The sequence below is a fragment of the Talpa occidentalis genome, unplaced genomic scaffold (genome assembly GCF_014898055.3).
Source record: "Talpa occidentalis isolate TD23 unplaced genomic scaffold, MPIMG_talOcc4v2.1 talOcc4.12, whole genome shotgun sequence".
NCBI classification, from domain to species: Eukaryota; Metazoa; Chordata; class Mammalia; order Eulipotyphla; family Talpidae; genus Talpa; species Talpa occidentalis.
The window spans coordinates 37,544,488-37,569,853 of record NW_023601212.1 but is presented as its reverse complement, the minus strand read 5'-3'; the positions used below and the strand labels follow the sequence as shown (position 1 = coordinate 37,569,853).

Below are 25,366 nucleotides of genomic sequence, written 5' to 3'. Positions count from 1 at the left end.
AAACCGAGATTTTTGAATGTATAATCTTTCGGTCAGTTAACTCCGAAAAATGCCATCGATAGGGGGGCTTGTCTGTGGTTCATTACGATCAAATACAACGCACAAGAGTGGAGAGTTGTTTTAGCACGTTAGTTAAAAACGAGGGGTGAGGTTTGGCCTGAGACCCCCGTCCACATTCCCAGTGATGCCTGCTGGCCACGAACACACTCATTAGTGCCTCTATCTCCAGAACAAACCCCCCAAAGTTAGACACAAGAGTTGACGCTGGAATCCGCACCCTCCTTAGAGGATGATAAAATCGAGCCTTCAAACGAATCCTCTGACGCAGGCCGACTTTCCCACGCCCCTTCCTCCAGCCCCCGCCCAGCCGGGGCGCGTCGGGGCCACGCAGCCGCGCTCGGCCCCAAAACGGCCCCCGCAGCGGAGGCCGCGAGCCTTTGAAAAACGGCCCCAGCTGTTGATTATTGAAGCAAAAACGCCGGCGCGGCGCCGCCTTCTCCGCACAGTCAGCTCCGCCGGGAGGGCGGGCCCGGGGGGGGTGAGGCCGGGCCCGGGGGGGTGAGGCCTGGCGACTCCGCAGAGCAGCCGCGCCGCGTCCGCAGCCTCCCCTCGGGGGCGTGAGGGGCTCTGGAAGACTCGCTCCAAGGGCTCCGACCGCCGCCCCCTCCCGTTCGGCGGCCGCAGACTCCCCGGCGCCGCGCGGCGTGAGGCGACCTACGCCCGGCGCGCTGACGTCACTGTGCGTCTGCGTGGACTCGGCGGGGCGGGGGCCGGCGGAGCGTGGGACCCTGGTCGGCGCCGCTGCTCCCGGCTGCGCCGGAACCCCGGCCGCTCGTGTGGGCTGCGCCGGCTCTGCGGTGAGTGCGCCGCGTCCCGGGCCGGCGGCGTGAGGGAGGGCGCGGCGCGCCAGCGGAAACGGCTCCGGGGCCGCGGGTTCCGCAGTCACCGTCCGGGGCCGTTTTGGGCGCTGACCACTTCCCGGCCTGGGCTCCAGGGGCTCTGGGCGTCCGGCTGGGTTTCAGCTTCGGCCTCGGCGTTCAGCCCTGGTGGACGCGGGCCCGCGGCGGGGCGGCCGCATCTCTCCCCCCGCGCCCCCCGCCTTTGGGCCGTCCGTGGGGACAAGAGTCGGGACGCGGGGGTACCTCGCTGTTCGCGCCCCGCGGGCGGTACGGGTGCCCACGCGCAGCTGCGCTCGGACGGGTAAAACGCTTACAGGTGTGAAAAAACGGTCCAGGGCGTTACTTCTTGGAAGCCACGCCGCGGTGCAGCTGCGGCTCGGCACAAAGCAAACTCCGCGGGGGCGTCGCTCGTAGATACAAATCGATCCGTGACGGACGCGGATTGCCAAATCCTGGTGGAAGGAAAACGTTCGTGCTCGAGGCCAGTGTTGCACAAACCCCGGCCTGCGTTGTTCCCAGTTGCTTTCTGTGACGACGCGGGAGGACTGTAGAGGTTAAGAAGCTGGTTACTAAATGCTGATGCGTTTTACTCATTCTGGCCGGTGCTTCGTCCTAAAGAGATTGGATATTAACAAAATTAGTTAATTCTGTGCAGTTGTGGATGGGGTGTAGTGTCTTCCTGTCCTCCTTTGCCTCTCGCAAACTCCCAGAGATATTCTCCTTAAACTATTAAAAGTTGCCACCAAAAAGGGGCAAAAACCCAAGGACAAAACATTTTCCTATGTGGAAATGTCCATTGTCTATAAAACTTGTACATTTAAGACTGTGTATTTAGCACTCAGGTGATAGACTCTATTTGTTTTAGTTTTAACTTTTTTATTTTAGCTTTCCCAGTTAGAAAGTTTGGGTTACAAGTTGCTGGAATTAAGATGTGTTTTTCTAAAGTGTAAATCGTATTTTATCGAGTAAACTGAACTACAGCTTTTTTTTTTTTTTTTTTTCAGATCTGCAGCCCTGAAGAGTCTGCTTTTTTCCTTTCACCCACTCTCCTCCTTCCATCTCCCCAGTAATAAATCCCAACTTGGACACCCAGAAACTTTATAAAGGGATATAGTTTGATTCTGTGGAGTGTAATTTTGTGTATGAAGTATATTGTTAAAATTTGAAGTGTTTTCAGAAAGAAGGCTAGTACTGCTACATTATGCATAAGCTGTAATCCTGTTGGTAATACAATATTTTGTTAGCTATTTGTGATAGCATTAGACAGGTCAAACAGTAGTTTGACAAATTGCTCGCGCTTTCATTGTAAAATGAATAATAGAGGTCTGTGATCCTCAAGTAAAAGATAGGTTATTTAATTTTCAAATGCAGCAAAAGTTTCTGCTGTGCAGCTTTTATGGTTTACTAGTTTATGGAGATAATAGCTTCCATCCATCAAGTATAATAAAGTGGTATGCAAAGTTTGGAAGAAAGACAACATAATGGTGCTGTAGGAAATGGAAACAGGTAAATACTTAAGAAAAATGGAAGAGTTAGCAGTTTGTGAACTTTAAAATTCATTTGATGTAGTATAACAGCCATTTAGTTCAACAAAGCTTGTGGGTCTTGTGTTAACATCCTCAGAGGTTGTTAACTGAAGCTGGTGTAACCCACTTAAGTAGATGATAATAAGCTGTGTGAAATTAGCCTGTAGGCAATGTGACCCTCTGAACACTAATTCTTGTTTACTAGGGTAAAACAAGATACTTTTTCATATCAAGTGCTTATAGAGAAAGAAGCCTGCCTATACATTTTTTCTTGCAGCATAATGAGTAATTAGTCTAATATCTGTAGTTTGTAACCAAAAGCAAAGGCACAATTTAGGTATTTTATCATCCTTTAGAATTTTAAAGCTTTAAAATTACAAAGGGATTACAAACCTTTTTCAAATACACAAACTTCTTTTGAGCCATTAGGATAGGATTAGACCAATATATGACAAACCAGGCACTTGAGTTACCTAGAAGACTTAACTATAATCCCAAAGAATACGAAATACTATCTTGGTATTTTAGGAGAGAGATTGATCCCACCTGAGTGTAAACTGCAGCATGAATCCAGAAAAAGTAGATGTAGTAAGTTTTACTTAAGTAGGAGCCTATCATTTGATTCTGTTTTGTGGTTAAAATCTAGTGTGAAGAAATGAGAAATTTCATGTGAAGTTTTTTAGCTGTCAAGAAGTAAAATCACTCATGCACAAAACTACCTCCCAAAGACTTGTCATAGGTTCTTCGTGTCAAAAAATTAAGACTATAATGGAAGATAGCACAGTCTTGTCAAATTGGACAAATGACAACAAACAGAAAATGAAATACGACTTTTCATGTGAACTCTACAGAATGTCTACATATTCATCTTTTCCTGCTGGAGTTCCTGTCTCGGAAAGGAGTCTTGCTCGTGCAGGTTTTTATTACACTGGTGTGATTGACAAGGTCAAATGCTTCTGTTGTGGCCTGATGCTGGATAACTGGAAACAAGGAGACAATCCAATTGAAAAGCATAAACAGTTATATCCTAGTTGTAGCTTTATTCAGAATCTGCTTTCTGTTACTAATCTGGAATTCACCTTTAAGAAGAATAATTCTCTAGTGAGAACCAATTCTGCACATTCATTATCTCCCACTTTGGAACACAGTAGCTCATCTAGTGGTTCTTACTCCAATCTTTCACTAAACCCTATTAATTCTAGAACAGTTGAAGACTTCTCCCCAGTGAGGACCAACCCCTACAGTTATGCTATGAGTACCGAAGAAGCCAGATTTCTTACTTATCATATGTGGCCATTAACTTTTTTGTCGCCATCAGAATTGGCCAAAGCAGGATTTTATTATCTAGGGCCTGGAGATAGGGTTGCCTGTTTTGCCTGTGGTGGGACGCTGAGCAACTGGGAACCAAAGGATGATGCTATGTCAGAACACCGGAGACATTTCCCCAACTGTCCATTTCTGGAAAATTCTCCAGGAGCACTAAGATTTAGCATTTCAAATTTGAGCATGCAAACACATACAGCTCGACTGAGAACATTTACCTACTGGCCATCTAGTGTTCCAGTTCGGCCTGAACAACTTGCAAGTGCTGGCTTCTATTGTGTGGGTAAGAAGCACACTAACACAGCAGTACATTTTATCCGGTTCATTTCGATGTACATACTAGAACTGGTGTGTATTGTTTTCTTTAGGTCGTAATGATGATGTCAAATGCTTTTGCTGTGATGGTGGACTGAGGTGTTGGGAATCTGGAGATGATCCGTGGATGGAACATGCCAAGTGGTTTCCAAGGTAATTATTTTGGAAAGTATTCCCACACAGAAGTCTGCTTAAAAGAAGTAGGCATGCTTGCATGATTGTTTAGATTTTGGTATAACAAAGCTTTCTCTTATACCACTGGAAATTAACCTTTTAAAACACCACGTTTTAACTTTATTTTGATGAAAAAAATGTAGAATGCCTTATGTCGTTCTCATAAGCCATGGATTCAGGATATAATTTAGCTTAATTTTGATTACTCATAATTGTGGTCATACATTTCATTTATATATCTCATTTTTCTTCAAAGAAGACTTGAGAATTAAAAGATACATAAAATAGAACCCAAAAGGGACATAAACCAGAAAAAGGCAAGAAAGGAAAAAGAAAGTAAGGCTGTAAAATAGATGTAGAAATAAGACGTGAAAATGCATATAGAAACATTTTATTAGGTTTGATTATAATTGTAAATTTTTCCTATACAATGATCTTGTGATAGGTCATTTATTTTCGTTTAGTCACTCTGTCTCTAACAGTATCTCTTATCTTTGCTATGGCCTGTGAAGAATTTAGAGGCAGTGTTGTTACTGAAAATACGATTAGAAATTAATTCTTTGTTATTAAATAACTAGGTGAAATTGGGTAAATCATGCAACTTCTTTGAACCTCATCTGGTAAATGAGGGTGTTGAAGTAGGTAACTTTTTAAAAAAATTGTGACAAAGTACACATAACAAAGTTTATCATTTTAACTATATATATATATATATATATATATATATTTTTTTTTTTGTGGGACCCTCCCCGGTGGCCGGGGAATGAACCGGCACTGCAGAGGCTGCAGGCAGCCTCGCAGCCCAGCGCTCACCGCTGCGTCACCAGGGGAGGCCCTTAACTATTTTTAAGTATATGGTTCTGTGGCATTAAGTATATTCACTTTTTTCCTCATTTATTACTACTGTTCATTTCCAGATCATTTTCGCCCTCTCAAACTGAAACTTGTACTCATTATACTAATTCTGCATTTGTCCCTCCTCCAGTCCCTGACAGCCACCTTTCTACTTTCTTGGCATTTTCCCTACTGTGGGTATCTCATTTAAGTGGGATTATATGATATAGACAATACTTTCACTTTTAGTGCCTTTCACAATAATGAGGAATCTCTTGAACCCCTTAGGAAATTAAAAAATCCTTTTTTTTGTTATTCCATGATAAATTTGAAGTAATATTTTATTATGATTCAGGATATTGTTAAAAGACATTTTTGAATTACATCTTTAAGATCCAAAATATACCAACATAAAAATGACTTTCTGATGCTTAAAAGTGACATTTTGTTTTCTTATTTAGGGAAAAGCATTTTATTGTTAGAATTTTAAATGACATTTATAGCTCACTTTCGGTAATTACATATAATTTGACACAGAATTAATATGGTATTAAAAAGACAAAATCATATCTAACTAGTGTATGAGTTGCCACATTTTGTCCTCTATAAAGCAAAACCAATAAATCTTGATTTATTGTTGTAGTTTGTATTTTGTTTTAGATAGTTAAATGGGGGGAAAGGTCTGGGATGCTTCTATAAAAAACACTTCCTAAAGCAACAAATTTCAGTTGTGGATAATCTTTAACCTCAGTAGATGAAAAACTAAACAGAATAATTGTTATCATTACATTTTAACATAATTCATTTATCAAATATTTGGGCTTCTACTGGATTCTATTTTATTGCTGGGATATGTCAGCAAATAAGAGACAAAAATCTTTGTCCTAATAAAATTTATTGAAGAAGGGGGAAATTTGGGCCAGCCAGGGTTCATCATGCTTCGTTTCTTTAATCATTATCAGTATAAACCAGTTCCAAAATAAATACATAGTTGTGTACTGAGAAAGAACACAGTGATAGCTAGTTGTGATATTGAGGTGAGAAACAAGTGTTGAGCTTGCTTCTGTAATCTCTACTAATAGCCCATTTGCCAGGTGAAGGACACTGGCATGTTACCAGCATGGAGCCATAATGAATAAAGCCACTGGAAACATTGAACATTGTGTGGACATCTGTTTTCATTTTGCTTGGGTGAATACTTCAAGTGGGATTGGTGGGTTATATGGCAAGTTTTGTTTAAAATATATGAGAAACTGCCAAATTATTTTCTGACATCCTCAGCACTTGGAATTGTCATCTGAGTTTAGCCTTTCTGATAGGTTTGTGGTGGTTTTTAATTGTGGTCTGAATCAGTATGTCCTTAACAAATAATGGTGAGCATCTTATTTGCTTGTTTCCTATCTGTACATCATTGTGAAGTGTCTGTTCAAATTTTTTGACCATTTTTAATAACTTTTAAGAGCTCTTAACATATTCTGGATACAGTTTCTTATTTAGCTGAGTTTAGTGAACTTTCAGTCCATTGCTTTTCATTTTCTTAATATCTTTTTAAAGATTTATTTATTTCTGCATACAAGAACTGTGTTGTAAGCCAGAAGTGTGGGAGGATGAGAGGATTCACCAGAGAGAGTAGGGAGCAGAACAGGTATATCTACTGAAATGCACTGCTGAGGGGAGTAGTGGACGAGGCAGGAGAAGTCTGCTGTGCCATGTGGGTTGTTCCCTGGCCAGCCGGGGATTGAACTCATGCTGCAGTGGCTGGCAATCGCTTGATAGCGCTGTCTTTAACCCCTGTGCCACCAGGGAGGCCCCTTAATAGTATCTTTTGATGAATAGAAATCTTAAATTTTCATCTCAGTATATCAGTTTTATCTTTTATGGATTATGCTGTTGGTCTCATGTAAGAGATCTTAAGGAGATTTTTCTCTTCTAGAAGTTTTATTGTTTTAGGTCTACATTGGGGTATAGGTTTCAATTTTAGTTTATTTTTGTATATAGTGTGAGCATAGGTTGAATGCCATTAGTTTTTTTGCAAATGGAAAACTAGGTGTCTACTACCATTTGTTGTTAACAAATTTGATGGAAACATATACTGTGAATTTTCTGGAACATCTTTGGGAAGACTTAGTAGCTTGCAAACAAATACTAGGGGAACACTTCACATCATATATATACTTGATTCTATTTTTTAAAGAGAGATTTTGCACTTCAAATATAATAGAGGAATGGACAGTGGAGAAAGATGAACAGTTCTATGAAGGAATATTGAATTTTAGGAATATTGAATTACTGTTTCTGGTAATGTTAAGTCCCCAAAGTGTATGCCTAGAACAACATTTTTCAGGTCTCAGCTTTTGTTCTTTCATAGGTCCAGGCTTTTTTGTTACTGTGTTAATGGAAATATATGGAAAATGTAAAAATGCATCAACACATACCAAGACTGTACCTATTTCGTGAGAGATTTGTTTCTGTTTGGTATGTGTACATGATTGTGCTGTAAAATGTTTATACCATTGGATACAGAGTTCGAATGCCATTTTTGTTTACATTTCTTTACATTAGTGGTTTAAAACCAATTTTCCTTTGCTATTTCAGGTGTGAATTCTTGATACGAATGAAAGGACAGGAGTATGTTGATGAAATTCAAGCTAGATATCCTCATCTGCTTGAACAGGTAAATGTATTCTTATTGGCAACATTAAAGTCTCCTGAATGATAAGTTATTATTGTGGGAAGAAGGTATTTTATTTGTTTTCCTTTTACTCCATATTAGTGACACCTTTCATTTGAATTTTATAACTACCTTTTTTTGTTCAGAGCTTTTCAAACAAGATTTTTCTTTGTTTCTTGATTTTTGAAAACTCAACTGCCACTGTGCAAGTATGTGGTGGGGTTAGAGGAATATCTTTACTGTATTCCATCTTTTCCAGAAAATCAAACAAAAAGTACAAAAAGTAACTTTTTAGAGTTTTGAACATCTACAACTTTCTGAATGGAATGAGAAGCCATTAGTACTTTATTCTACTTTTTTGAAACTAGGGAAATACTTAAATTTTAATTTTAAAAGTAGGTGAAATTCAAGGAAATTTTTGTGTTAAGATAAACCAATGCAAAATGAAGTATGCAACTTACTTTGTTTTTTAGATTATGAACATTACTTAAGGTATACTTACTTTAATGTTGCCCTGCTGAGATAGCTTGAGGTTTCTGATTTTACTACCTTTCTCCTGTTTCATAGTTGTTGTCAACTTCAGATACTCCTGGAGAAGAAAATGCTGATCCACCAAGTATGTATGGAATATTTTACATAATAAGAATGAAAGGATGTAAATTACTCTTATAATGCTGACATTCCAGCTGGGGTGACTAGAAACAAGTGTAAGAAAAGCAGCCATAATAAATAGCTCAAAAAATTCTAAATGAGCTGTAAATAATAAGCCCTCTAAAGAGGAAAAATTTGCTATAAGCTCACATGTTTGAAAATGCTCAGTTCACATATTATTTGAGAATTGGGCCAAATAGATGTTTGGTATTTTAATGCCAGGGTAGGAAGTTAATCTTCTGATGAGAACTTAATTTTAGCCACATCTGGCATTTCGTTCATGTACATAACAATGTAGCTATGGTGTCCAGAATAGTGAAGGTAGTAACACATATAGAGAGGGGTTTTCTCTTGTTGCCACGCACTTTCAAATAAATAATAGCAGATTTGTAGCAGAACCAGAAAATGGTGACTGAGGTGTATAAGAATTCAAGAAACCATATCTAAGGAGGATTGTTAAGGATATGTTGGTATTTGACTTGGAAAAGAGTTACGTGGGTACATGACAACTATCACCTGTGTAATAGAGCTGGGAGGCTAGAAGTACTGACTTTTTTTTTTTTAATGGAATTGATTTTTTTTTTAAAAAAGATTATTTATACAAGCACTGGGTACAGTCAGAAGCATGGGAGGGTGAGAGAATTCACCAGAGCCAGAACGGGGAACAGAACAGGCAGATTGACGAAATACACTGCTGAGGGGAGCAGCGGGCACAGCAGGAGAGGTCTGCGCCATGTGGGACTCTGACCGGTGGCCGGGATCGAACTGGCGCTGCAGAGGCTGCGGGCAGCTTCGCAGCCCCGTGCTCAACCGCTATGCCACCAGGGGAGGCCCAGTACTGACTGTTCTTATTCTAAACTTAAAACCTCAGTTTTCTGATCACAGAGCTGCCCTCCAGTCATCCTTACTGCATTGCTCTAATAAAATCACTTTATCAGTCTTCCAAATGACTCACATTTTCTCTTTCACAAGTTTCCAGGGCTCTTTCCTGCCTTATTCTTAGCTCATTAACTATATTGAGAAAGTAAAAACAATCAAAAGAGTACTTCATTTTCCCACCATTGTACCAACAGTATTGCTTGTTATTTTATAAAGGATGCATTGCCCTTGCCCTTATCTGAGACCAACTCTTTCACTTGACCGCTGCCTCTGAATTGCATCCCCTGCTTAAGACTTCGCATTGGCATTGATCAACCCTTTCTCTCTCTCTCTCTCTCACCATTTTTCGATCACCCCCGAATCATTTATTTTATATACATAGTATATTATTGCAATGCTAAGAAAACCTTTCCTTAAATCTATATCCCCATTCATCTGTGTCTCATTTTTCTGCTTCCCTTTACAACAAAATGCCTAGAAGGATTGATCTGTGCTTACTCTCTTCTTCACCTTTAATTCTTAAACAACTTCTAACAACAGCTGTTCTTGTTTGGGGCCCCCCTGATGGCCTAAGGGTAAGTCCCAGCACTATTACCACTACTGTCTGAGTTTGATCCCCAGCGAGGGAGCTAACCCACATATGGTACAGCAGACCTCTCCTCTCCTGTCTTGCCCACTGCTTCCCTTAGCAGTGCATTTCAGTAAATCTGCCTGTTCTGCTCCCCACTCTGTCTCTTGTGAATCCTCTCACGCCTTGCACTTCTGGCCTATACCCCAATTTTTCTATGCATAAATAAATCTTTAAAAAAAAAAAGTATTTTTTGGGTCTTCCTGGTGGCACAGCGGTTGAGCGCTGGGTTGCGAAGTTGCCCGCAGCCTCTGTAGCGCCGGTTCGATCCCCTGCTGCTCCCCGGCCACCGTAGGAGGGTCCCACATGGCGCGCAGACCTCTCCTGCCGCCCGCTGCTCCCCTCAGCAGTGTGCTTCGGTCCTCCTGCCTGCTCTGCTCCCCGTTCTGGCTCTGGTGAATTCTCTCACCCTCCTGCGCTTCTGACTGTACCCAGTGCTTGTATAAATAATAAATAAATAAATCTTTAAAAAAAAAAGTATTTTTGTTTCAGAAAATCTACCACTTCATCTCTTAGCAGCATTTGAAAATGTTGAGTGCTTCATCCCCCTACCCCCAAGCTTTATGGAGATATAATTGACATCTGACATTGTGTAAGTTTGAGGTATACAGTGACATAGCTTGATAAACGTTTTATGAAACAGTTACCACATAGGTTAATAGATTTGTCACCTCTTATAATTAGGTAGTGAGAATTTTTTTAGGTAGTGAGAATATTTAGGCTTACTCTTAGTATGTAACAGTATAGTTATAGTCATCATGTATGTTAGATTACCAGAACTTACTGATAAATTCCATCCATGTTGTTGCAAATGGTAAGATTTCCCTTTTTATAACTAGTAGTTCACCACAGATACATGAAACCTCATTTTTTTAATATGTTGATGAACACTTAGAGATTGATTCTTTCATGTGAATATAGTGAATACTATAGTGAATACTGCTGCAGTGAACATGCATTTCCTTTTGGTATATACACAGAAAGGGAGGGGGTGCTGAATCATATGATAGTTCTGTTTAATTTTCTTAGCACTGTCTGTACTTTTTTCATACTGGTTCCATCAGTTTATATTTCTACCTAGAGTGCACAAGCGTTCCCTTTGCTCCATGTCATCATCAACATATATCTCTTGTCTATATAATAGTCATTTTAACAGTGGTGAGATGATATCTCATTGTGGTTTTGTTCTACATTTCCTTGATGATCATGATGTGGAACATTTTTTTCATGTCGTCTTTGGAAAAATTTCCATTCAGTTCCTTTTCCACTTTATTTAAAAAATAAATACTTTATTTAAAAAGTTATTTTTTAAATAAAGTAGCATTGTTGCACATTTTTCTGGCAGTATAGAATTTTTCCCCTCAGGTGTGGTCGCTGTAGCTCTCCCACCATCAGAGCACCCATAGTCCTCCACTATGGTACAGTGTGCTCTTTCTTACACATCTTCCTCTCCCTCACTTAGCCTCCTCTCCCTCACAGCCCTCCCCCCTCCCCCAGTGACTCATTTGTATTATCAGCTTAATTTTAATTGGATTGGTTATATTTTTGCTGTTGAATTTATGAGTTCCTTTCAGATTTTAGTATTAACCACTTATAAATGGTTTCCTAATACTTTCTTCCATTTTGTAGGTTGACTCTTCATTTTGTTGTTTGTTTCTTTTACTGTATAGAACTTTCAGTTTGATGTTTTCCCTTTTGACTTGTTTTTGTTTTTGCTTTTGTTGCTTGTCCTTTTGGTGTCGTGTTGGAAAAAAATCATTTCCAAGGGCAGGGTCAAGGACTTTCTTTTTCTGTGTTTTCTTATAGGAGTTTTACATTTTCAGGTCTTACATTGAAATATTTAATCCATTTTGAGTAATTTTTGTGAGTCCTGTACAGTAAGTATCCAGTTTTATTCTTTGGTGTGTGAATATTTCCTACCATCTTCTACTGAAAGATTTTCTTTTCTTGAGTATTCTTGGCTCTCTTGTCAAATATTAGTTGCTTTTATATACATCTATTTCTGGACTCTTGATTCTGTTCCATTGGGCTGTGTATTAACTTTTATGTCAAGTCTGTATTCTCCTGTTTCTATAACTTTATAGTGTCTTTTTTGGAAAAAGTATAGTTTGAAGTTAGGAAGTATGATACCTCCAGCTTTAGTCTTTTTTTCTGATGATTTTCTTTTCTTTTCTTTTTTTTTTTAATTTTATTTATTTTTTCATAGAAGAATTGGGTATAGGCCAGAGGTGCCGAGGGGTGGGGAAGGGGCATGGAAGTAAGAGGATTCACCAGAGACAGAGTTGGGAGCAGAACAGGCAGATTAACTGAAATACGTTGCTAAGAGAAGCAGCAGAGCAAAACAGGAGAGGTCTGCTGCGCCATGTGGGTTAGCTTCCTGGCAGGGTATGGAACTAGACCATAGAGGTGATAGTGCTGAGACTTAACCACTAGTCTGTTAGGGCGGCCCTTTTCTGATGATTTCTTTGGCTATTCTTTATTTCCATATGAATTTTAGAATTATTTTTTCTATTTCTGTGAAATATGCTATTGGAATTTTGATAGAATTAACATTGAATCTACAGATGACTTTGGATGATATGTATATTTTAAGAATATTATTTGTTCTCATACATGGGTGTCTTTCCATTTATTTGTGCCTTTCTTTCATCATTATCTTACAGTTTTCAGTGTACATTTCCTTTTCCTCCTTGGTTAAATTTTTTCTCAAGTATTTTTTTAAAATTAAGGTATGTAATTGGCTGTATTTTATTGTTTTTGGTGCTGTAGTATATGGGATTTTTTCCTTTATTTCTTTTTCAGATATTTTTTCATTAGTGTATACTGAACTGATTTTGTATGTGAAATTTTTTTTTATCCTGAAAATTTTACTGATTTCATTTATAGGTTTGAACAGTCTTTTTGGTGGAGTCATTAAGGTTTTCTGTATATAAATCATGTCCTATCAAACAGAGACTTTTACTTCTTTTTTATTTTGATGTCCTCTTTTTTTTCATTTGAATATGAATTCAGCTGTGAGTTTGTCATATATGACCTTACCTTCATTGAAGTATATTTTTCTTTACCCAATTTTTGGAGAACTTTTATTATGAAAATATGTTGAATTTTCTCATACATTTTTTTCTGCATCTATTAAGAGGATCATGATATATTTTTCCAACTCTAATATTATGTGTCACATTTACCGATTTGTGTATTTAAAGCATCCTTATATCCTAGGCAAGGATCCTTGATCATGGTATATGATCCTTTTAACGTTCAATTAAATTTGCTGATATTTTGTTGAGAATTTTTTAATCTATATTCATTTTGGATATTGGCCTATGGTTTTCTGTTAGTAAATGAATTTCAATTTGTTAACCTTTTCAGTAATTTGAGAGAGTTTGAAGAATATTGGTAGTAATTCTTTAAATTGGTGGAATTCACCAGTGAAATCATCTGGTTCTTGACTTTTCTTTGACTTTTCTTTGGAGTTTTTTTGATAACTGTCATTTTAGTTACTGATCTGATTTCTATTTGTGATTCGGTCTTGGTAGGTTGTATGTTTCTAGAAATTTATCCATTTCACCTATATTACCCAGTTTGCTAGAGTATAATTGGTCATAGTGGTCTCTTTTGATTCTTTGCATTTCTGTTGTGTCATTTATAATGGTTCCTTTTTCATTGATAATTATGTTTGTGTCTCCTCTTGGTTAATCTTTGTTAAAGGTTTGTCAAATTTGTCTTTTCAAAAGATTATCATTGATTTTATTTTTTTTGGCTTTTGTCTGCAAATCATTTATTTCGGCCTTAATCTTTATTTTCTTGCTTCTATTAACATTGGCCATAGATTTTTCTTTCTCTAATTTCCTGAGTTGTAAAGTTAGGTTGTTTATTTGAAACCTTCCTTTATTCTTTATACAGATATTTATCACCATAAACTTCCCTCTTACAAGTGCTATTGCTCTACCCCCTAAGTTTGTTACATTGTGTTTTCATTTTTGCTTCTTAAGATTTTTTTTTTTATTCCTCTTGATTTCTTCTTTGACCCTGAGGTTATTTAGAAATGCATTGTTTAATTTCCCCCATATTCATAATTGTTTTCAGTTTTCTTTCTGTTACTGATTCCTAGTTTCGTAGTATTCTGGTAGGAAAAGAAAATTCTCCATGATGTTTTTCACAGCAGCTGCACCAGTTTACATTCCCATCAACAGTGTACAAGGGTTCCCTTTTCGCTGTAGCTTCATCAACACTATTCCTTGTTTGTTTGTTTGTTTGTTTGTTTGCTTGTTAATTAAAACCCCAAATGTCTCTTTTCTTGATGGTGTCCCATTATTCACATATGCTTGCTTCACTCTTTTTCGTTCTTTATTTTCTCTCACTGGCTAACTTAAAATGACCTGTCTTTGAGTTCATTGATTATTCTGTTGTTGAAACGCTGTTGAATTTCTTAGTTCTGTCATGTTCTTCAACTCCAGGTCTTTTGTTATGCTCTTTTATTTTTTGTAAAGATTTATTATTTTTAAAAATTTTTTTTTAAGATTTATTTATTTATACAAGCACTGGGTATAGTCAGAAGCGTGGGAGGGTGAGAGAATTCACCAGAGCCAGAGTGGGGAACAGAACAGGCAGAACGACGAAATACACTCCTGAGGGGAGCAGCGGGCGCAACAGGAGAGGTCTGTGCGCCATGTGGGACCCTCGCCAGCGCCCAGGGATTGAACCGATGCTGAAGAGGCTGTGGGCAGCTTCACAGCCCAGCGCTTAACCGCTGCGCCACCAGGGAGGCCCTTTTGTAAAGATTTATTTATTTATGCATACAAGAACTGGGGTACAGGCCAGAGATGTAGAAGGTGAGAAGATTCATCAGAAACAGAGTGGAGAACAGAACAGGCAGATCGACTGAAATACACTGCTGAGGGGAACAGTGGGCGAGTCAGGAGAGGTCTGCTGCGCCACATGGGTTGCTCCCTGGCCGGGCATCAAACTTGGGCTGCAGTGGCTGTGCTCAGCTTCAGAGGTTGTGTCTTAACCCCTTGCATCACCAGGGAGGCCCTTGTTATGCTCTTCTAAAAAAAACTTACCCTTTTTTTTTTTTTTTAAATTAAACTTCTGAATTTGTTCCTGCAATGTTTTCTCAGATTGTCATTTTTACTCTTGAATTTCATTGAGTTTCTTTTAAGATGATTATTTTCAGTTTGTCATTGGGCAGTTTGAAGATCTCTCTCTCTCTCTCTCTTTGGGATTGGTTCCTGGAACTTTATTAGTTTCCTTTGATGGTGTGTCATATTTGCCTCATAACTGTAGCCTTGCCGTATCTGTCCACTTGAAGGAGCAAATACCTCTTCATTTGCTGACTGGTTTCCTCATTTCCCCTGCCTGATAGAATTAACTCTGGTTACAGTATTGTTAATGGGTCTGCCATGGTTATTGTAACAAACTCAGAATAAAATATAAACTTCCTCCTTATCTCTTCTATCATTCAAGTCTTTGGTTTGTTACAGGATTTCTGCATGTGTTTGATCAAGGGAACCTAATACACATTGTAGCCATTGTACATTTATATGCTTATAACATTTTTCCAGCAGATGGCAGTAAAGTGTCTTAACGAGTAATGTCTTTTTGTAGTTTTCACATAAGTGCCATCTCAGCTGACATTCACTCTGTATAAATTGTCCTGCTTGTTTTAACCACTTTATACTGCTTTCTATAGCACATTTTTCACAATGTAAAATCATACTGCTTCTTCAACCATATATATTTTTATCATGTCATTAAACATTTTGTGTGAACTAGTCTTCCATTTTTCTTAATTTTCCATCCTTTTTCCTATCCTCTTTCATGTATCCAACTGCCAACTGTCTGATCTTGTCCATACTTTATGTCCAAAGTCCAGTGCCACCTTTTCCACGAAGTCTTTGATTTTCCTAACTTCCCTGTCTGAAACGAGATAATCTCTCAATTTTAAGTTTGTGTTGCATATTGTTTTGCAAAAGTGACTATATGTTAGAATTATTTGGGAATTTTAGGCAGATAAAGGTCCCTCAGCCCCGTCCTAAGTGAATTTCTTATTAGTGTAGGTCAGCGGGATGTGGCATTTTTAAAAAGCACATATTATTATACTGTCATTTGATCCTTATTAAGTTCAGTCTTTCGTGATTGTTGATATGGCTCATCTCTGTCACCATGATATACCAGGATGAGGAGTAGAGATTGTGTCATAGTCATTTTTTTTCGTGTAATTGCATATTTTTTGCAATTTAACATTGTGCATATCTTTTCAAATAGTTATCCATTTTGGACCTGGTGAGAACCACGCAGAAGACACAGTCATGATGAACACACCCATGGTTAAAGCTGCCCTGGAAATGGGCTTCAGTAGAAGTCTGGTAAAGCAGACAGTTCAGAGTAAAATCCTGTCAACTGGAGAGAATTACAAAACAGTTAATGATATTGTGTCAGCCCTTCTTAATGCTGAAGATGAAAAAAGAGAAGAGGAGAAGGAAAGACAAACAGAAGAGAGGGCATCAGGTATTTGGGGGGTTGCTCACATGCATAGTCATGCACAGTTAGCATCCTTACTTTTCCACCAACTGCTGTTGGCATCGCCAGTCACTCCAAGAAGCTTGTTCTCTCCTCCACCATGGGCAGTGCACACACCTCCTTTAGAACCTTTGACTACACCTTTTTCCTGTATGTTTATTTTCAGTAAGGTTCCCTGATTTATGTTAAACAGAAGATGTTGTCATAACTCTTTTCCTAGCTGTATTGCATATTTTCTTCATACAAAGCAAATTTAAATTGTTTAGTATTGAATGTAGGTCTATTTTGACTTATTTTTTAGTCTCCAAATATTTTTAGAATGGGGCTTGACCCCCTAAATCTTTTTTTTTTTTTTTAAGATTTATTTATTTATTTATTTATACAAGCACTGGGTACAGTCAGAAGCGCGGAAAGGTGAGAGAATTTACCAGAGCGGGGAGCAGAGCAGGCAGAAGGACCAAAGTACACTGCTGAGGGGAGCAGCGGGCGGCAGGAGAGGTCTGCGTGCCATGTGGGACTCTCACCCGGCAGTAGGGGAGCAGCCAGGAATTGAATGGCGCTGCAGAGGCTGCGGGCAGCTTCGCAACCAGTGCTCAGCGCTCAACCACTGCGCCATCGGGGAGGCCCTCTTTTTTTTTTTTTTGAAGATTTATTTCTTTATTTATACAAGCACTGGGTACAATCAGAAGTGTGGGAGGGTGAGAGAATTCACCAGAGCCGGAGTGGGAAACAGAACAGGCAGAATGATGAAACACACTGCTGAGGGGAGCAGTTGGCGCAGCAGGAGAGGTCTGCGCGCCATGTGGGACCCTTGCTGGTGGCTGGGGAGCCTTGCAGCCCAGTGCTCAACCTCTGCGCCACCAGGGGAGGCCCTTGACCCCCTAATTCTTGCTGAGTGATCTTTATGCAAAAATTGGAATTGATTATGAAATCCTCGTACTTGATCAGAAGCCACTGCCCAACTCAAGGGTAGTAGGAAACTGACTTTGGTATTTATTCACGTGGTATGTCTCAGACTCTAGCACGTGGCTTTGGAATTGTCATTCTTTCAGCATGTGTGTATTGAGCGTGATCACCTGTGTTACTCCTTTGCTTATTGTGGTACTTACTCTCAAGGTGCTAGTAAAGCAGCTATTCAGACTAGTGTGCATAAAAGAGCTCTCAGAGGTGAAGGTTGTGTCTAAAGTGTGTCAATTGGGGTGTTTGAGTTAGGAAAGCACTTTCTCTGTTTAAGCTTATAAGGATAGAAATAGTTTAAGAGAACCTTAGTCTGTAGCCATATAGCACAATGTATAAAGTCTGATTTAAAACAGATTTTGGCTTTCTTATCTATGAAATGGAACTAATAATAGTATAAATTGCATGGAGTTGCTCTAGAAATTAAATGAGATGTTGCAAATAAAATGGTGGTACATATACACCATGCATTACTCAGCATTCAAAAAAGATAAACACATGCAATTTGCAGCAACATGGATGGCGCTGGAAGGGATCATGCTCAGCGAAATAAGCCAGAAAGAAAAAGAAAAATACCGGATGGTCTCACTCATAGCAGGAATCTAGAAAATTTAAATAAGGGACCAGGAAAATGAATAACTATAAGAAAGTGAAAATCAAAATCAACAAAAAACTATGAACCAAAGACACTTTTTGGGGGGTGGGGGCCGGGAGGGGAGGGATTGGGGTCAAAATGGGGGGGTTGCAATTGTATGGGGAATATAAAAATAAAATTTATTATATTAAAAAAAAAATGGTTTCGCACCGTCCCTAATACATCAAAAGTAGATGAATTTGGGAAGTGATGGATTTGGGCTTATTGAAAGAAAGACCTGAGGAGAGTGAAAAGATTTCAGGATTGTTAAGAGGTGAGATGAAACCACTGTCATGAATCTAGTCACCGTAATTTGGTGACTTTCTAGATACTCAGAGAATAATAATATGCATTTGAAATTATGGAAAAATCTACAGGAGGTCAATAAGGAATAGAGAGGCAAAGCTTAGGGTCTTGTAGAGAAGATCATTAAAATATTGCCTGGGATCCAAACTAGAATGGGGAGTGAGCAGTCAGGAGACAGTTCTTGTGCTGGTTGAATTAGGAATGATGTGGATATCTTAAAAAGCAAACGACAGATTTGCCAGTAGTGAGGTGAATTATTAATGTAGGATTTGTTGTGGTCAGAGGTGAGGATTTAAGGTGACTAGGGTGGTTCATTTCTAGAATATAGTAAAGGGTAAGGAAAATAGACTTCTGGTATTATGACTTATTTCTCATTAAACTCGTAAGGTAGAGATGTCTTAAGGCTGGAAACAGGCAATTAAATATTATGGTGATTGGGACGCCAAAAGAAGACTCTCCTTGAAAAATACTTTGGAATTCATAGTCATACTCCACAATACAGTAAATTTAACTCGTTTGTGTGTGTGTGTGATTTGGAGTTAAAGGAAAAAAAATTACTTTAAAAAAATAGGCCTGATTCATAGGCAGTTTTTTCAATTGGTATAAACCTAGACATTTATAAAATAATAGTGCTAGCTAGCTAGCTATGTGCCAGATATTGAGCTAGGTACTTATAGATATATGATGTCATTTAATTCTCACAGTTCTTTGGGGAAGGTACTATTCTCTGTATTTTATAAATGAGGAAATGAGGAAGCTAAAGTGGATGGAGACGAGGTGAATGGCTAGTAAGGGGCAAGGCTGGTGTAGGATCTTGGTCTGTCCTGACTGGACAGCTAAAGCTCTTCACCTCACTGCTGCTGCCTCAGCATGGTGTGAGGAAAAATACTCATCCTGGAGCCCTGACTCTGTAACTGAGTCTGTCTGTCCAACCTTGGACAAGTTACTCTTTTCTGAGTCTTTGTCTCCTTATCTGAAAAGTGAGTAGCAATCATACCTGCCTTGCTTAATTGACAGGGTTTTTGTATCAAATAAGACAGTGGATGTGAAAGTTCTATAAAAGTGAAGTGATTTGATGCAAAAAGAAGTCAATACTGGGACTCCCTGGTGGCACAGGGGTTAAAATCTCAGTGCTATCATGCTATTGCCAGCCACTATTGCCAGCCACTGCGGCCTGAGTTTGATCCCCAGCCAAGAAGCTAACCCACATGGCGCAAGCAGACCTCTCCTGTTTCACCTGCTCTTCCCCTCAGCATTTCAGTAGATCCGCCTGTTTCTGCTCCCCACTCACCCTGTACACCTCTGGCCTACACCCCAGTTCTTGTATGCATAAATAAATAAAAATATATCTTTAAAAAAAAGTACTATTAGTAAAACACAGAGGTGGCATTTTTTACTGTTCTCTAAAACACTCTGCTTTCAATAGAACAATGGAAAACCTTGGTCCTGAGATACGTAATAGATTTTAAAAGTGACATGACTAGAGCACCTGTGTGTTACTAGTAATATGCTTTAGCTAAGTCATCTCAAAATATTCCAAATAACAGCCATTAAAGTGCAAAGAAGTAATTTTATCCCAGTTTTTTTAGCTCCTATTTATTAAGTACCTAAATTGTTAGTAGGATTGCTAGTGACTATAATCGGAGCAGCTTAACATCTAATGGATATTCTCTCTTTTCTCTTTAATAAAGATGATTTGTCGTTAATTCGGAGGAATAGAATGGCACTCTTTCAGCAGCTGACTTGTGTGCTGCCTATTTTGGATCACCTCTTAAAAGCTGATGTAATTAATAAACAGGAACATGATGTTATTAAACAAAAAACACAGATACCTTTACAAGCAAGAGAACTGATTGATACAGTTTTAGTTAAAGGAAATGCAGCAGCCAACATCTTCAAAAACTGTTTAAAAGAAATTGACTCTACATTGTTTAAGAACTTATTTGGTGAGTTTTTTGTGATATTACTTTGGAAATCCTTGGGATTATGCCTGTTGTTGTGTTTGACAAATCCGGTTGACAAGCTATATTCTATATATAAAGTAGTCTTTTATTTGAGTAGAATGATGGTGTTTGTTTTTCTTTCCTTAGTGGAAAAGAATATGAAGTATGTTCCAACGGAAGATGTTTCAGGTACAGCAAAATTAAGACTTAAAAGCAACAATGCATCTGTTTTTTGTTTTTGTTTTTTTGGTTTTTTTTAAATGAGAGGTAAAATAGAAACTGAATTTCATAGTGGTTTTCTTTTTTTGTTACTAGGTCTGTCACTGGAGGAACAGTTGAGGAGGTTGCAAGAAGAAAGAACTTGTAAAGTGTGTATGGACAAAGAAGTTTCTATTGTGTTCATTCCTTGTGGTCATCTGGTAGTCTGCCAGGAATGTGCCCCTTCTCTAAGAAAATGCCCTATTTGCAGGGGTATAATTAAGGGTACGGTTCGTACATTTCTTTCATAAAAGATAAACAGGTTATATGTTTTGCCTGTTTATATAAAAGCCTTTGAAAAACTTGAGTATTTTGAAGCCATCTGAGGTAATGGTTCTTTAGTTAGTAACATTTGTGTTCCACACTGCTTGGTACTAGTAATCTTATTTAATAGAAATTACATAGTCTAATATGTCATATTTAATCTAATCTCCTTATATGAAAGGAAAGATATAAGTTTCATGAGTTATATTTGTGTATATGTGTGAATGTTGGAGAAATTTAAGGCCTAGTTTCATTACTATTATGTGCCATTTTACAAGTGACTTGATTTTTTTTTCCTGAAACCTCTTCAGCAACTCTGGAGTTTATCAGACTTATGGTGCCAAAATCTATTTGATGTTTTTCACTTGTGTTGTAAAAAAAGAATTTTTCTCTTACTGGCAAATAAGCTTTTCCCTGATTTGTGAGACACATATTAATAAAGTTCTTCAAAAAGACGAAATCATCAAAAACTTTTTCTCCTGCCTCAAAAAGTATTTTCCATATATCTTTATGGGGTTATAAGGATTAAATGACCTAATAATCATAACCATAGTACCTGTCACATTGCAAACACATTATAGCTATTATATTCATAAAATAATTTTTTTAGTAATGAGATTTATCAGGATTTCTTTAGATGAATACTGTCTAGTTGCATATTATAGAAATAAAATTATAAAAAAATTCTTAAAATTAGGTAAACATACATTGGGATTGTCAAAAGATGATACAGTTGGCTTGTTGCACAGGTGTTTGTGGGATGAGGCAGAATACAGCAACGGTAAGTGTCTCCTTTTTTGACCCTGTCATATTTGATCTTAGGGATCACTGGAAGACTTCCAAAGATAATGCAATAAGGAGGTTTAATATTAGAAACTTCGTTTTTCTTCTTATCCCATAAGTCCTCTAGAATTTTTTTTAGAAAATACTCTGGAAAGAGTGAAAACCTCTCTATCCTTCAGTCTCTCTCCTTGCCTTTGTTTCTTTATTTCTGTCCTGGTGTGCTAATGCATTTATATAATCCACATGAATAGACATACAGGTGCAAGACCTCATGGCAGTGAGAGGAAATTTCTCCCTGCCATTGTAGAAGGAATGTGTAGTGGAAACTAAATCTTTTTAGGAAATATTCTCTCATTTTTCATTCTCCTCAATAATAGCTATTATATATTGAGGATCATCTATGATGTGCCAGGCATAATGTTCTTTAAACAGTTGTTTTAAAATTGTTCTTTAAACAATTGAGATGAGTTACAGGCTGAGATATGTTCCATTCCCCCTGCCCCATTCAATAAATTGAAATCCTAATCCCCATTATCTCAAAATGTATTTGGAGATAAGTTTTCAAGAGGCAGTTAAGGTAAAATGAGCTCATATGAGCCCTAATCCAATATGACTGATGTCTTAGCAAAGAAATTAAAGATCCAGACCTGAGAGGATCTTGTGAAGATTCCAGAGGAAGATGGCCATCAGTAATTGAAGGTGAGAAGCCAAAACAGAAACCCAATTTCTAGCATCTTTATATTGGAATTCACCAAAACTGAGGATATATTTTGATTGTTTAAGCCATACAGTGTTAATGCTTTGTTATAGCAACTCTGGCAGGCTAGTACCACGTGCTAACAATTTTGAAGCATTTTCTAATACTTTGCACAACTGTAAAATGAAAACATGAACTTGCTAACATGAAAAGCTAACTTGCTAGCTTGTCCTTTTGGATAAGTTGTCCTATTAAACTGTAGTAATATTTTAAATTGCCTGGTCTGCCATCTGGCATAAAAGCTATTATTTATTGGAGAGTTTTGTTTGGCTTTATTCAGATAGTTTCAATAATGCCTTAGAATTTCTGTCTTCCTTTCAGTAAAAATATTGTATTAAGTATAAGTAAATGGTAATATTTTAGCCATTTGCTGAATTCTCATATCTGCCTAGATCAGAAAGAGTAGGGTTTTTCAGTCTCTTACCCTTTTTGCCCTCCTACTGGAAATTAGTGTCATAACATGGACTCCTCACAGGTGCAGGAGAGATGCTTTGTTAGGCTTACTTAAAACTTAAAGCCCTAAGAGACATGGTATCCCTTATTGTAAATACAGAAATTTAGACTCAGTGAAATGTTGCAGTTGTTGATAAGAGATGGGCACTGTGAACTGTTTATGAGAGTGGCTCCAAAATACTTTTTAAAACTTTTAATTTTTTAGTCACATTTTGCTACTTTTCTACTTTGTTGAGAAATAGTGTTTCTGTATTTCTTTACCTTATCAAATATGGGTGGAGCTGTATAATTAATCACTTGCATTCTCCAAAGCCATTATCAGGAATAAAGGTGATATTTTCATCTGTATGTGATAACTCTTTTCACATACAAAATTTCACTGCTCAGAATTTATGTTAAAATGTGTTATTGTTTCCTTGTTGGTCTGTTGGAATTTGTGTGATTAGCTTAGCAGAAATGGAAAAACTATGGTAATAATTGGAAATTATACTAGGTTCTTATATTTCTGGCTTGTTTTGGCCAGTGATTGCACAGAGCTTTTCATCCATAGCCTCTGACAGTAATAGGTAGTAAGTAAATTCTCTTGTAAGCCACATGAATGTGTTGATCACTGTGGTAGGATGAAAAGAACCCTGGATTTCAAGTCTAAAGTCTTTGCCTGTAGTCTAAGTCCTACCATTTAATAAAGTTTTTGACATGCCCTTTATGACTCTTATGATTCTCATCTTTTCTATGAGGGTAAGTTTCTAGTGTGGGATTGTATATAACTGTGTGCAGGCTGTGCCAATGACTGTCAGGATAAACTTAGATCACGGCATCACAGGTGTGTTTTTTAACAGCCAGGTAAAATTTGAGGAGATACTTGTAAAAGATCTAGACAAGGTATGTATGTCAAGTAAAACGTTTAACTCCTTAATTTCTCCTTAAATCTCCTCAGTGATATGTACTGGGTATATGAGTGTGAATACATACAAACATGTATGTAGTTGTGGTTTATAAATGTTCTCCATATGACTTTTTCACTTGACAGCATGCCTTGAAGGTCTTCCTCTTTCCATGTCAGCAAGTAAATATCCAATGATTTTTATGTAAAATCAATCTCAGCTTCCAAGTAAGAAGAAAACTAAAGGTTTTTCTGTCTTTTTGTGCTGTTTGTAGACTACAAATCTCAGATGACTACATGTACAATCTGTTTCCAGTAGAATTTGCTCTCTTCAGGTAGAAGAGAGTAAATCTATTTTGAGGCTATTGTGATGGCTGAGTTATTAGTTGCATAGTTTTATTTGGAGCAATTGGGCTATATTTTGTAGATATCAAAGATGAAAAAGCATGGGAATGCGGTAGGTATGGAGATGAGTGATAGGTTTGCCTATGTGTAAAGGGATAGATGTAAAAAAGTAAACCTTGCCAGAGATCAGGAAGATCTATAAATGAAAACATGTCACTCCTATTTTATAGATGCCAGATGAGATTCTTAAGTCATTTTAATCCAAAGTGGAAAATAATTGCTGTAAAAGAAGTTCAGATAAGGTGCTGTGGAATGTTTTTCAAAGTATTGTAGCTAAATTAGTAATCAGTGGTGTATAGAGGATTAGATAGGATTAGAGTATTCAAAGTTGGAGAATGGAAGTGTTTGGAAGTATTTTCAAGGCAGATGAAAAATAAGGAGACACAACAGTGCGTGAAGCATTTCTGGAAAAAAAAATGAGTTGTCATAGGGCCAATGAAGGTAAATAATAGGACACAAGATTGGAAAGGTAGGATGGAGACCATGGATGAGAGAACTGCAAATGATGGCCTTTGCTGTCTGGATAGCATCTTGTAGGTAAAGATGAACTACTGGTTTTTAGCAGATGAGTGATGTGATCATAGCTGTAATTTCTGAAGAATATAGTAGCAGTGGAATAATGTATTTGAATTTCTATATAAAAGGAGCTTGGGAAGGCTAGTGGATTGGGCTTGAAGTTAAATTCCTAAAGCACCTAAAGTAATATTGAAAAAAACACCAGTTGTGTCAAAGAGCAGAGAAGAAGATGCAGATTATCGGAATGGCTAAATTACCATTGGCACTGCTGCCACAGGGTTTGGCAGTGTGTAGAATATACAGGAATTGTAGGACTAGGAGTGAAGTGGGCCTCCACAGGAATTTGCAATAATCACTTCACTCTAAATCATCTTTCTCTTCTGACTTTAATTTCCTGGAAGAGTTGTTACTAAATTGAGAAAAGGCCTTGGTTTCAGAAAGATGAAATTCACATAACATAAAATTAACTACTTAAAGTGTACAATTCTGTAGTAGTTAGTACATCAATAATGTTCTGCAACCACCACCTTTCATCAAGTTCCAAAACATTTCATCACCCCCAAAGAAAATCCTGTACCCTTCAAGCAGTCAATATCCATCCCCCTTTCTTTATTGCCTCTGGCAAGCACCATTTGCTTTATTTCTGTGGATTTATCTACTTTGGCTATTTTATATAAATGCTGTCATAAAATACATAGGTTTTTGTATCTGATTCATTTAGCAGTCAGGAATGTGATGCCTCCTACTTTGTTCTCATGGTGGCTTTGGCTATTTGAGGCTTTTCT

The 25,366-nt window shown here is 38.0% G+C and overlaps 1 protein-coding gene across 2 annotated transcripts; it reads left to right on the top strand.

The window, feature by feature from the left end:
* Positions 1–778: 778 nt before the first annotated feature.
* On the top strand, positions 779–23,744 carry BIRC2 (baculoviral IAP repeat containing 2). 2 transcript variants are annotated; one of them, XM_037505720.2, is made up of 10 exons: positions 779–857; positions 1,904–2,405; positions 3,072–4,031; positions 4,117–4,216; positions 7,667–7,745; positions 8,310–8,358; positions 16,168–16,410; positions 20,011–20,265; positions 20,410–20,451; positions 20,578–23,744. In XM_037505720.2, exons 3-10 carry the CDS (start codon positions 3,131–3,133, stop codon positions 20,769–20,771), a joined length of 1,863 nt encoding a protein of 620 aa, XP_037361617.1. In that variant the 5' UTR covers positions 779–857; positions 1,904–2,405; positions 3,072–3,130; the 3' UTR covers positions 20,772–23,744. The 2 variants fall into 2 exon arrangements, with proteins under 2 accessions (XP_037361617.1, XP_054549226.1); XM_054693251.1 differs by lacking the exon at positions 779–857 and adding an exon at positions 1,387–1,452 and having other exon boundaries at positions 1,904–4,031.
* The last annotated feature ends 1,622 nt before the right edge of the window (positions 23,745–25,366 follow it).

Coding starts and splice junctions, on each gene's coding strand:
- BIRC2 (XM_037505720.2), top strand. CDS start 3,131: ATGCACAAAACTACCTCCCAAAGACTTGTCATAGGTTCTTCGTGTCAA. Junction 4,217..7,666: donor CATGCCAAGTGGTTTCCAAG/GTAATTATTTTG, acceptor TTGCTATTTCAG/GTGTGAATTCTTGATACGAA. Junction 20,266..20,409: donor ATTGTTTAAGAACTTATTTG/GTGAGTTTTTTG, acceptor TTCTTTCCTTAG/TGGAAAAGAATATGAAGTAT.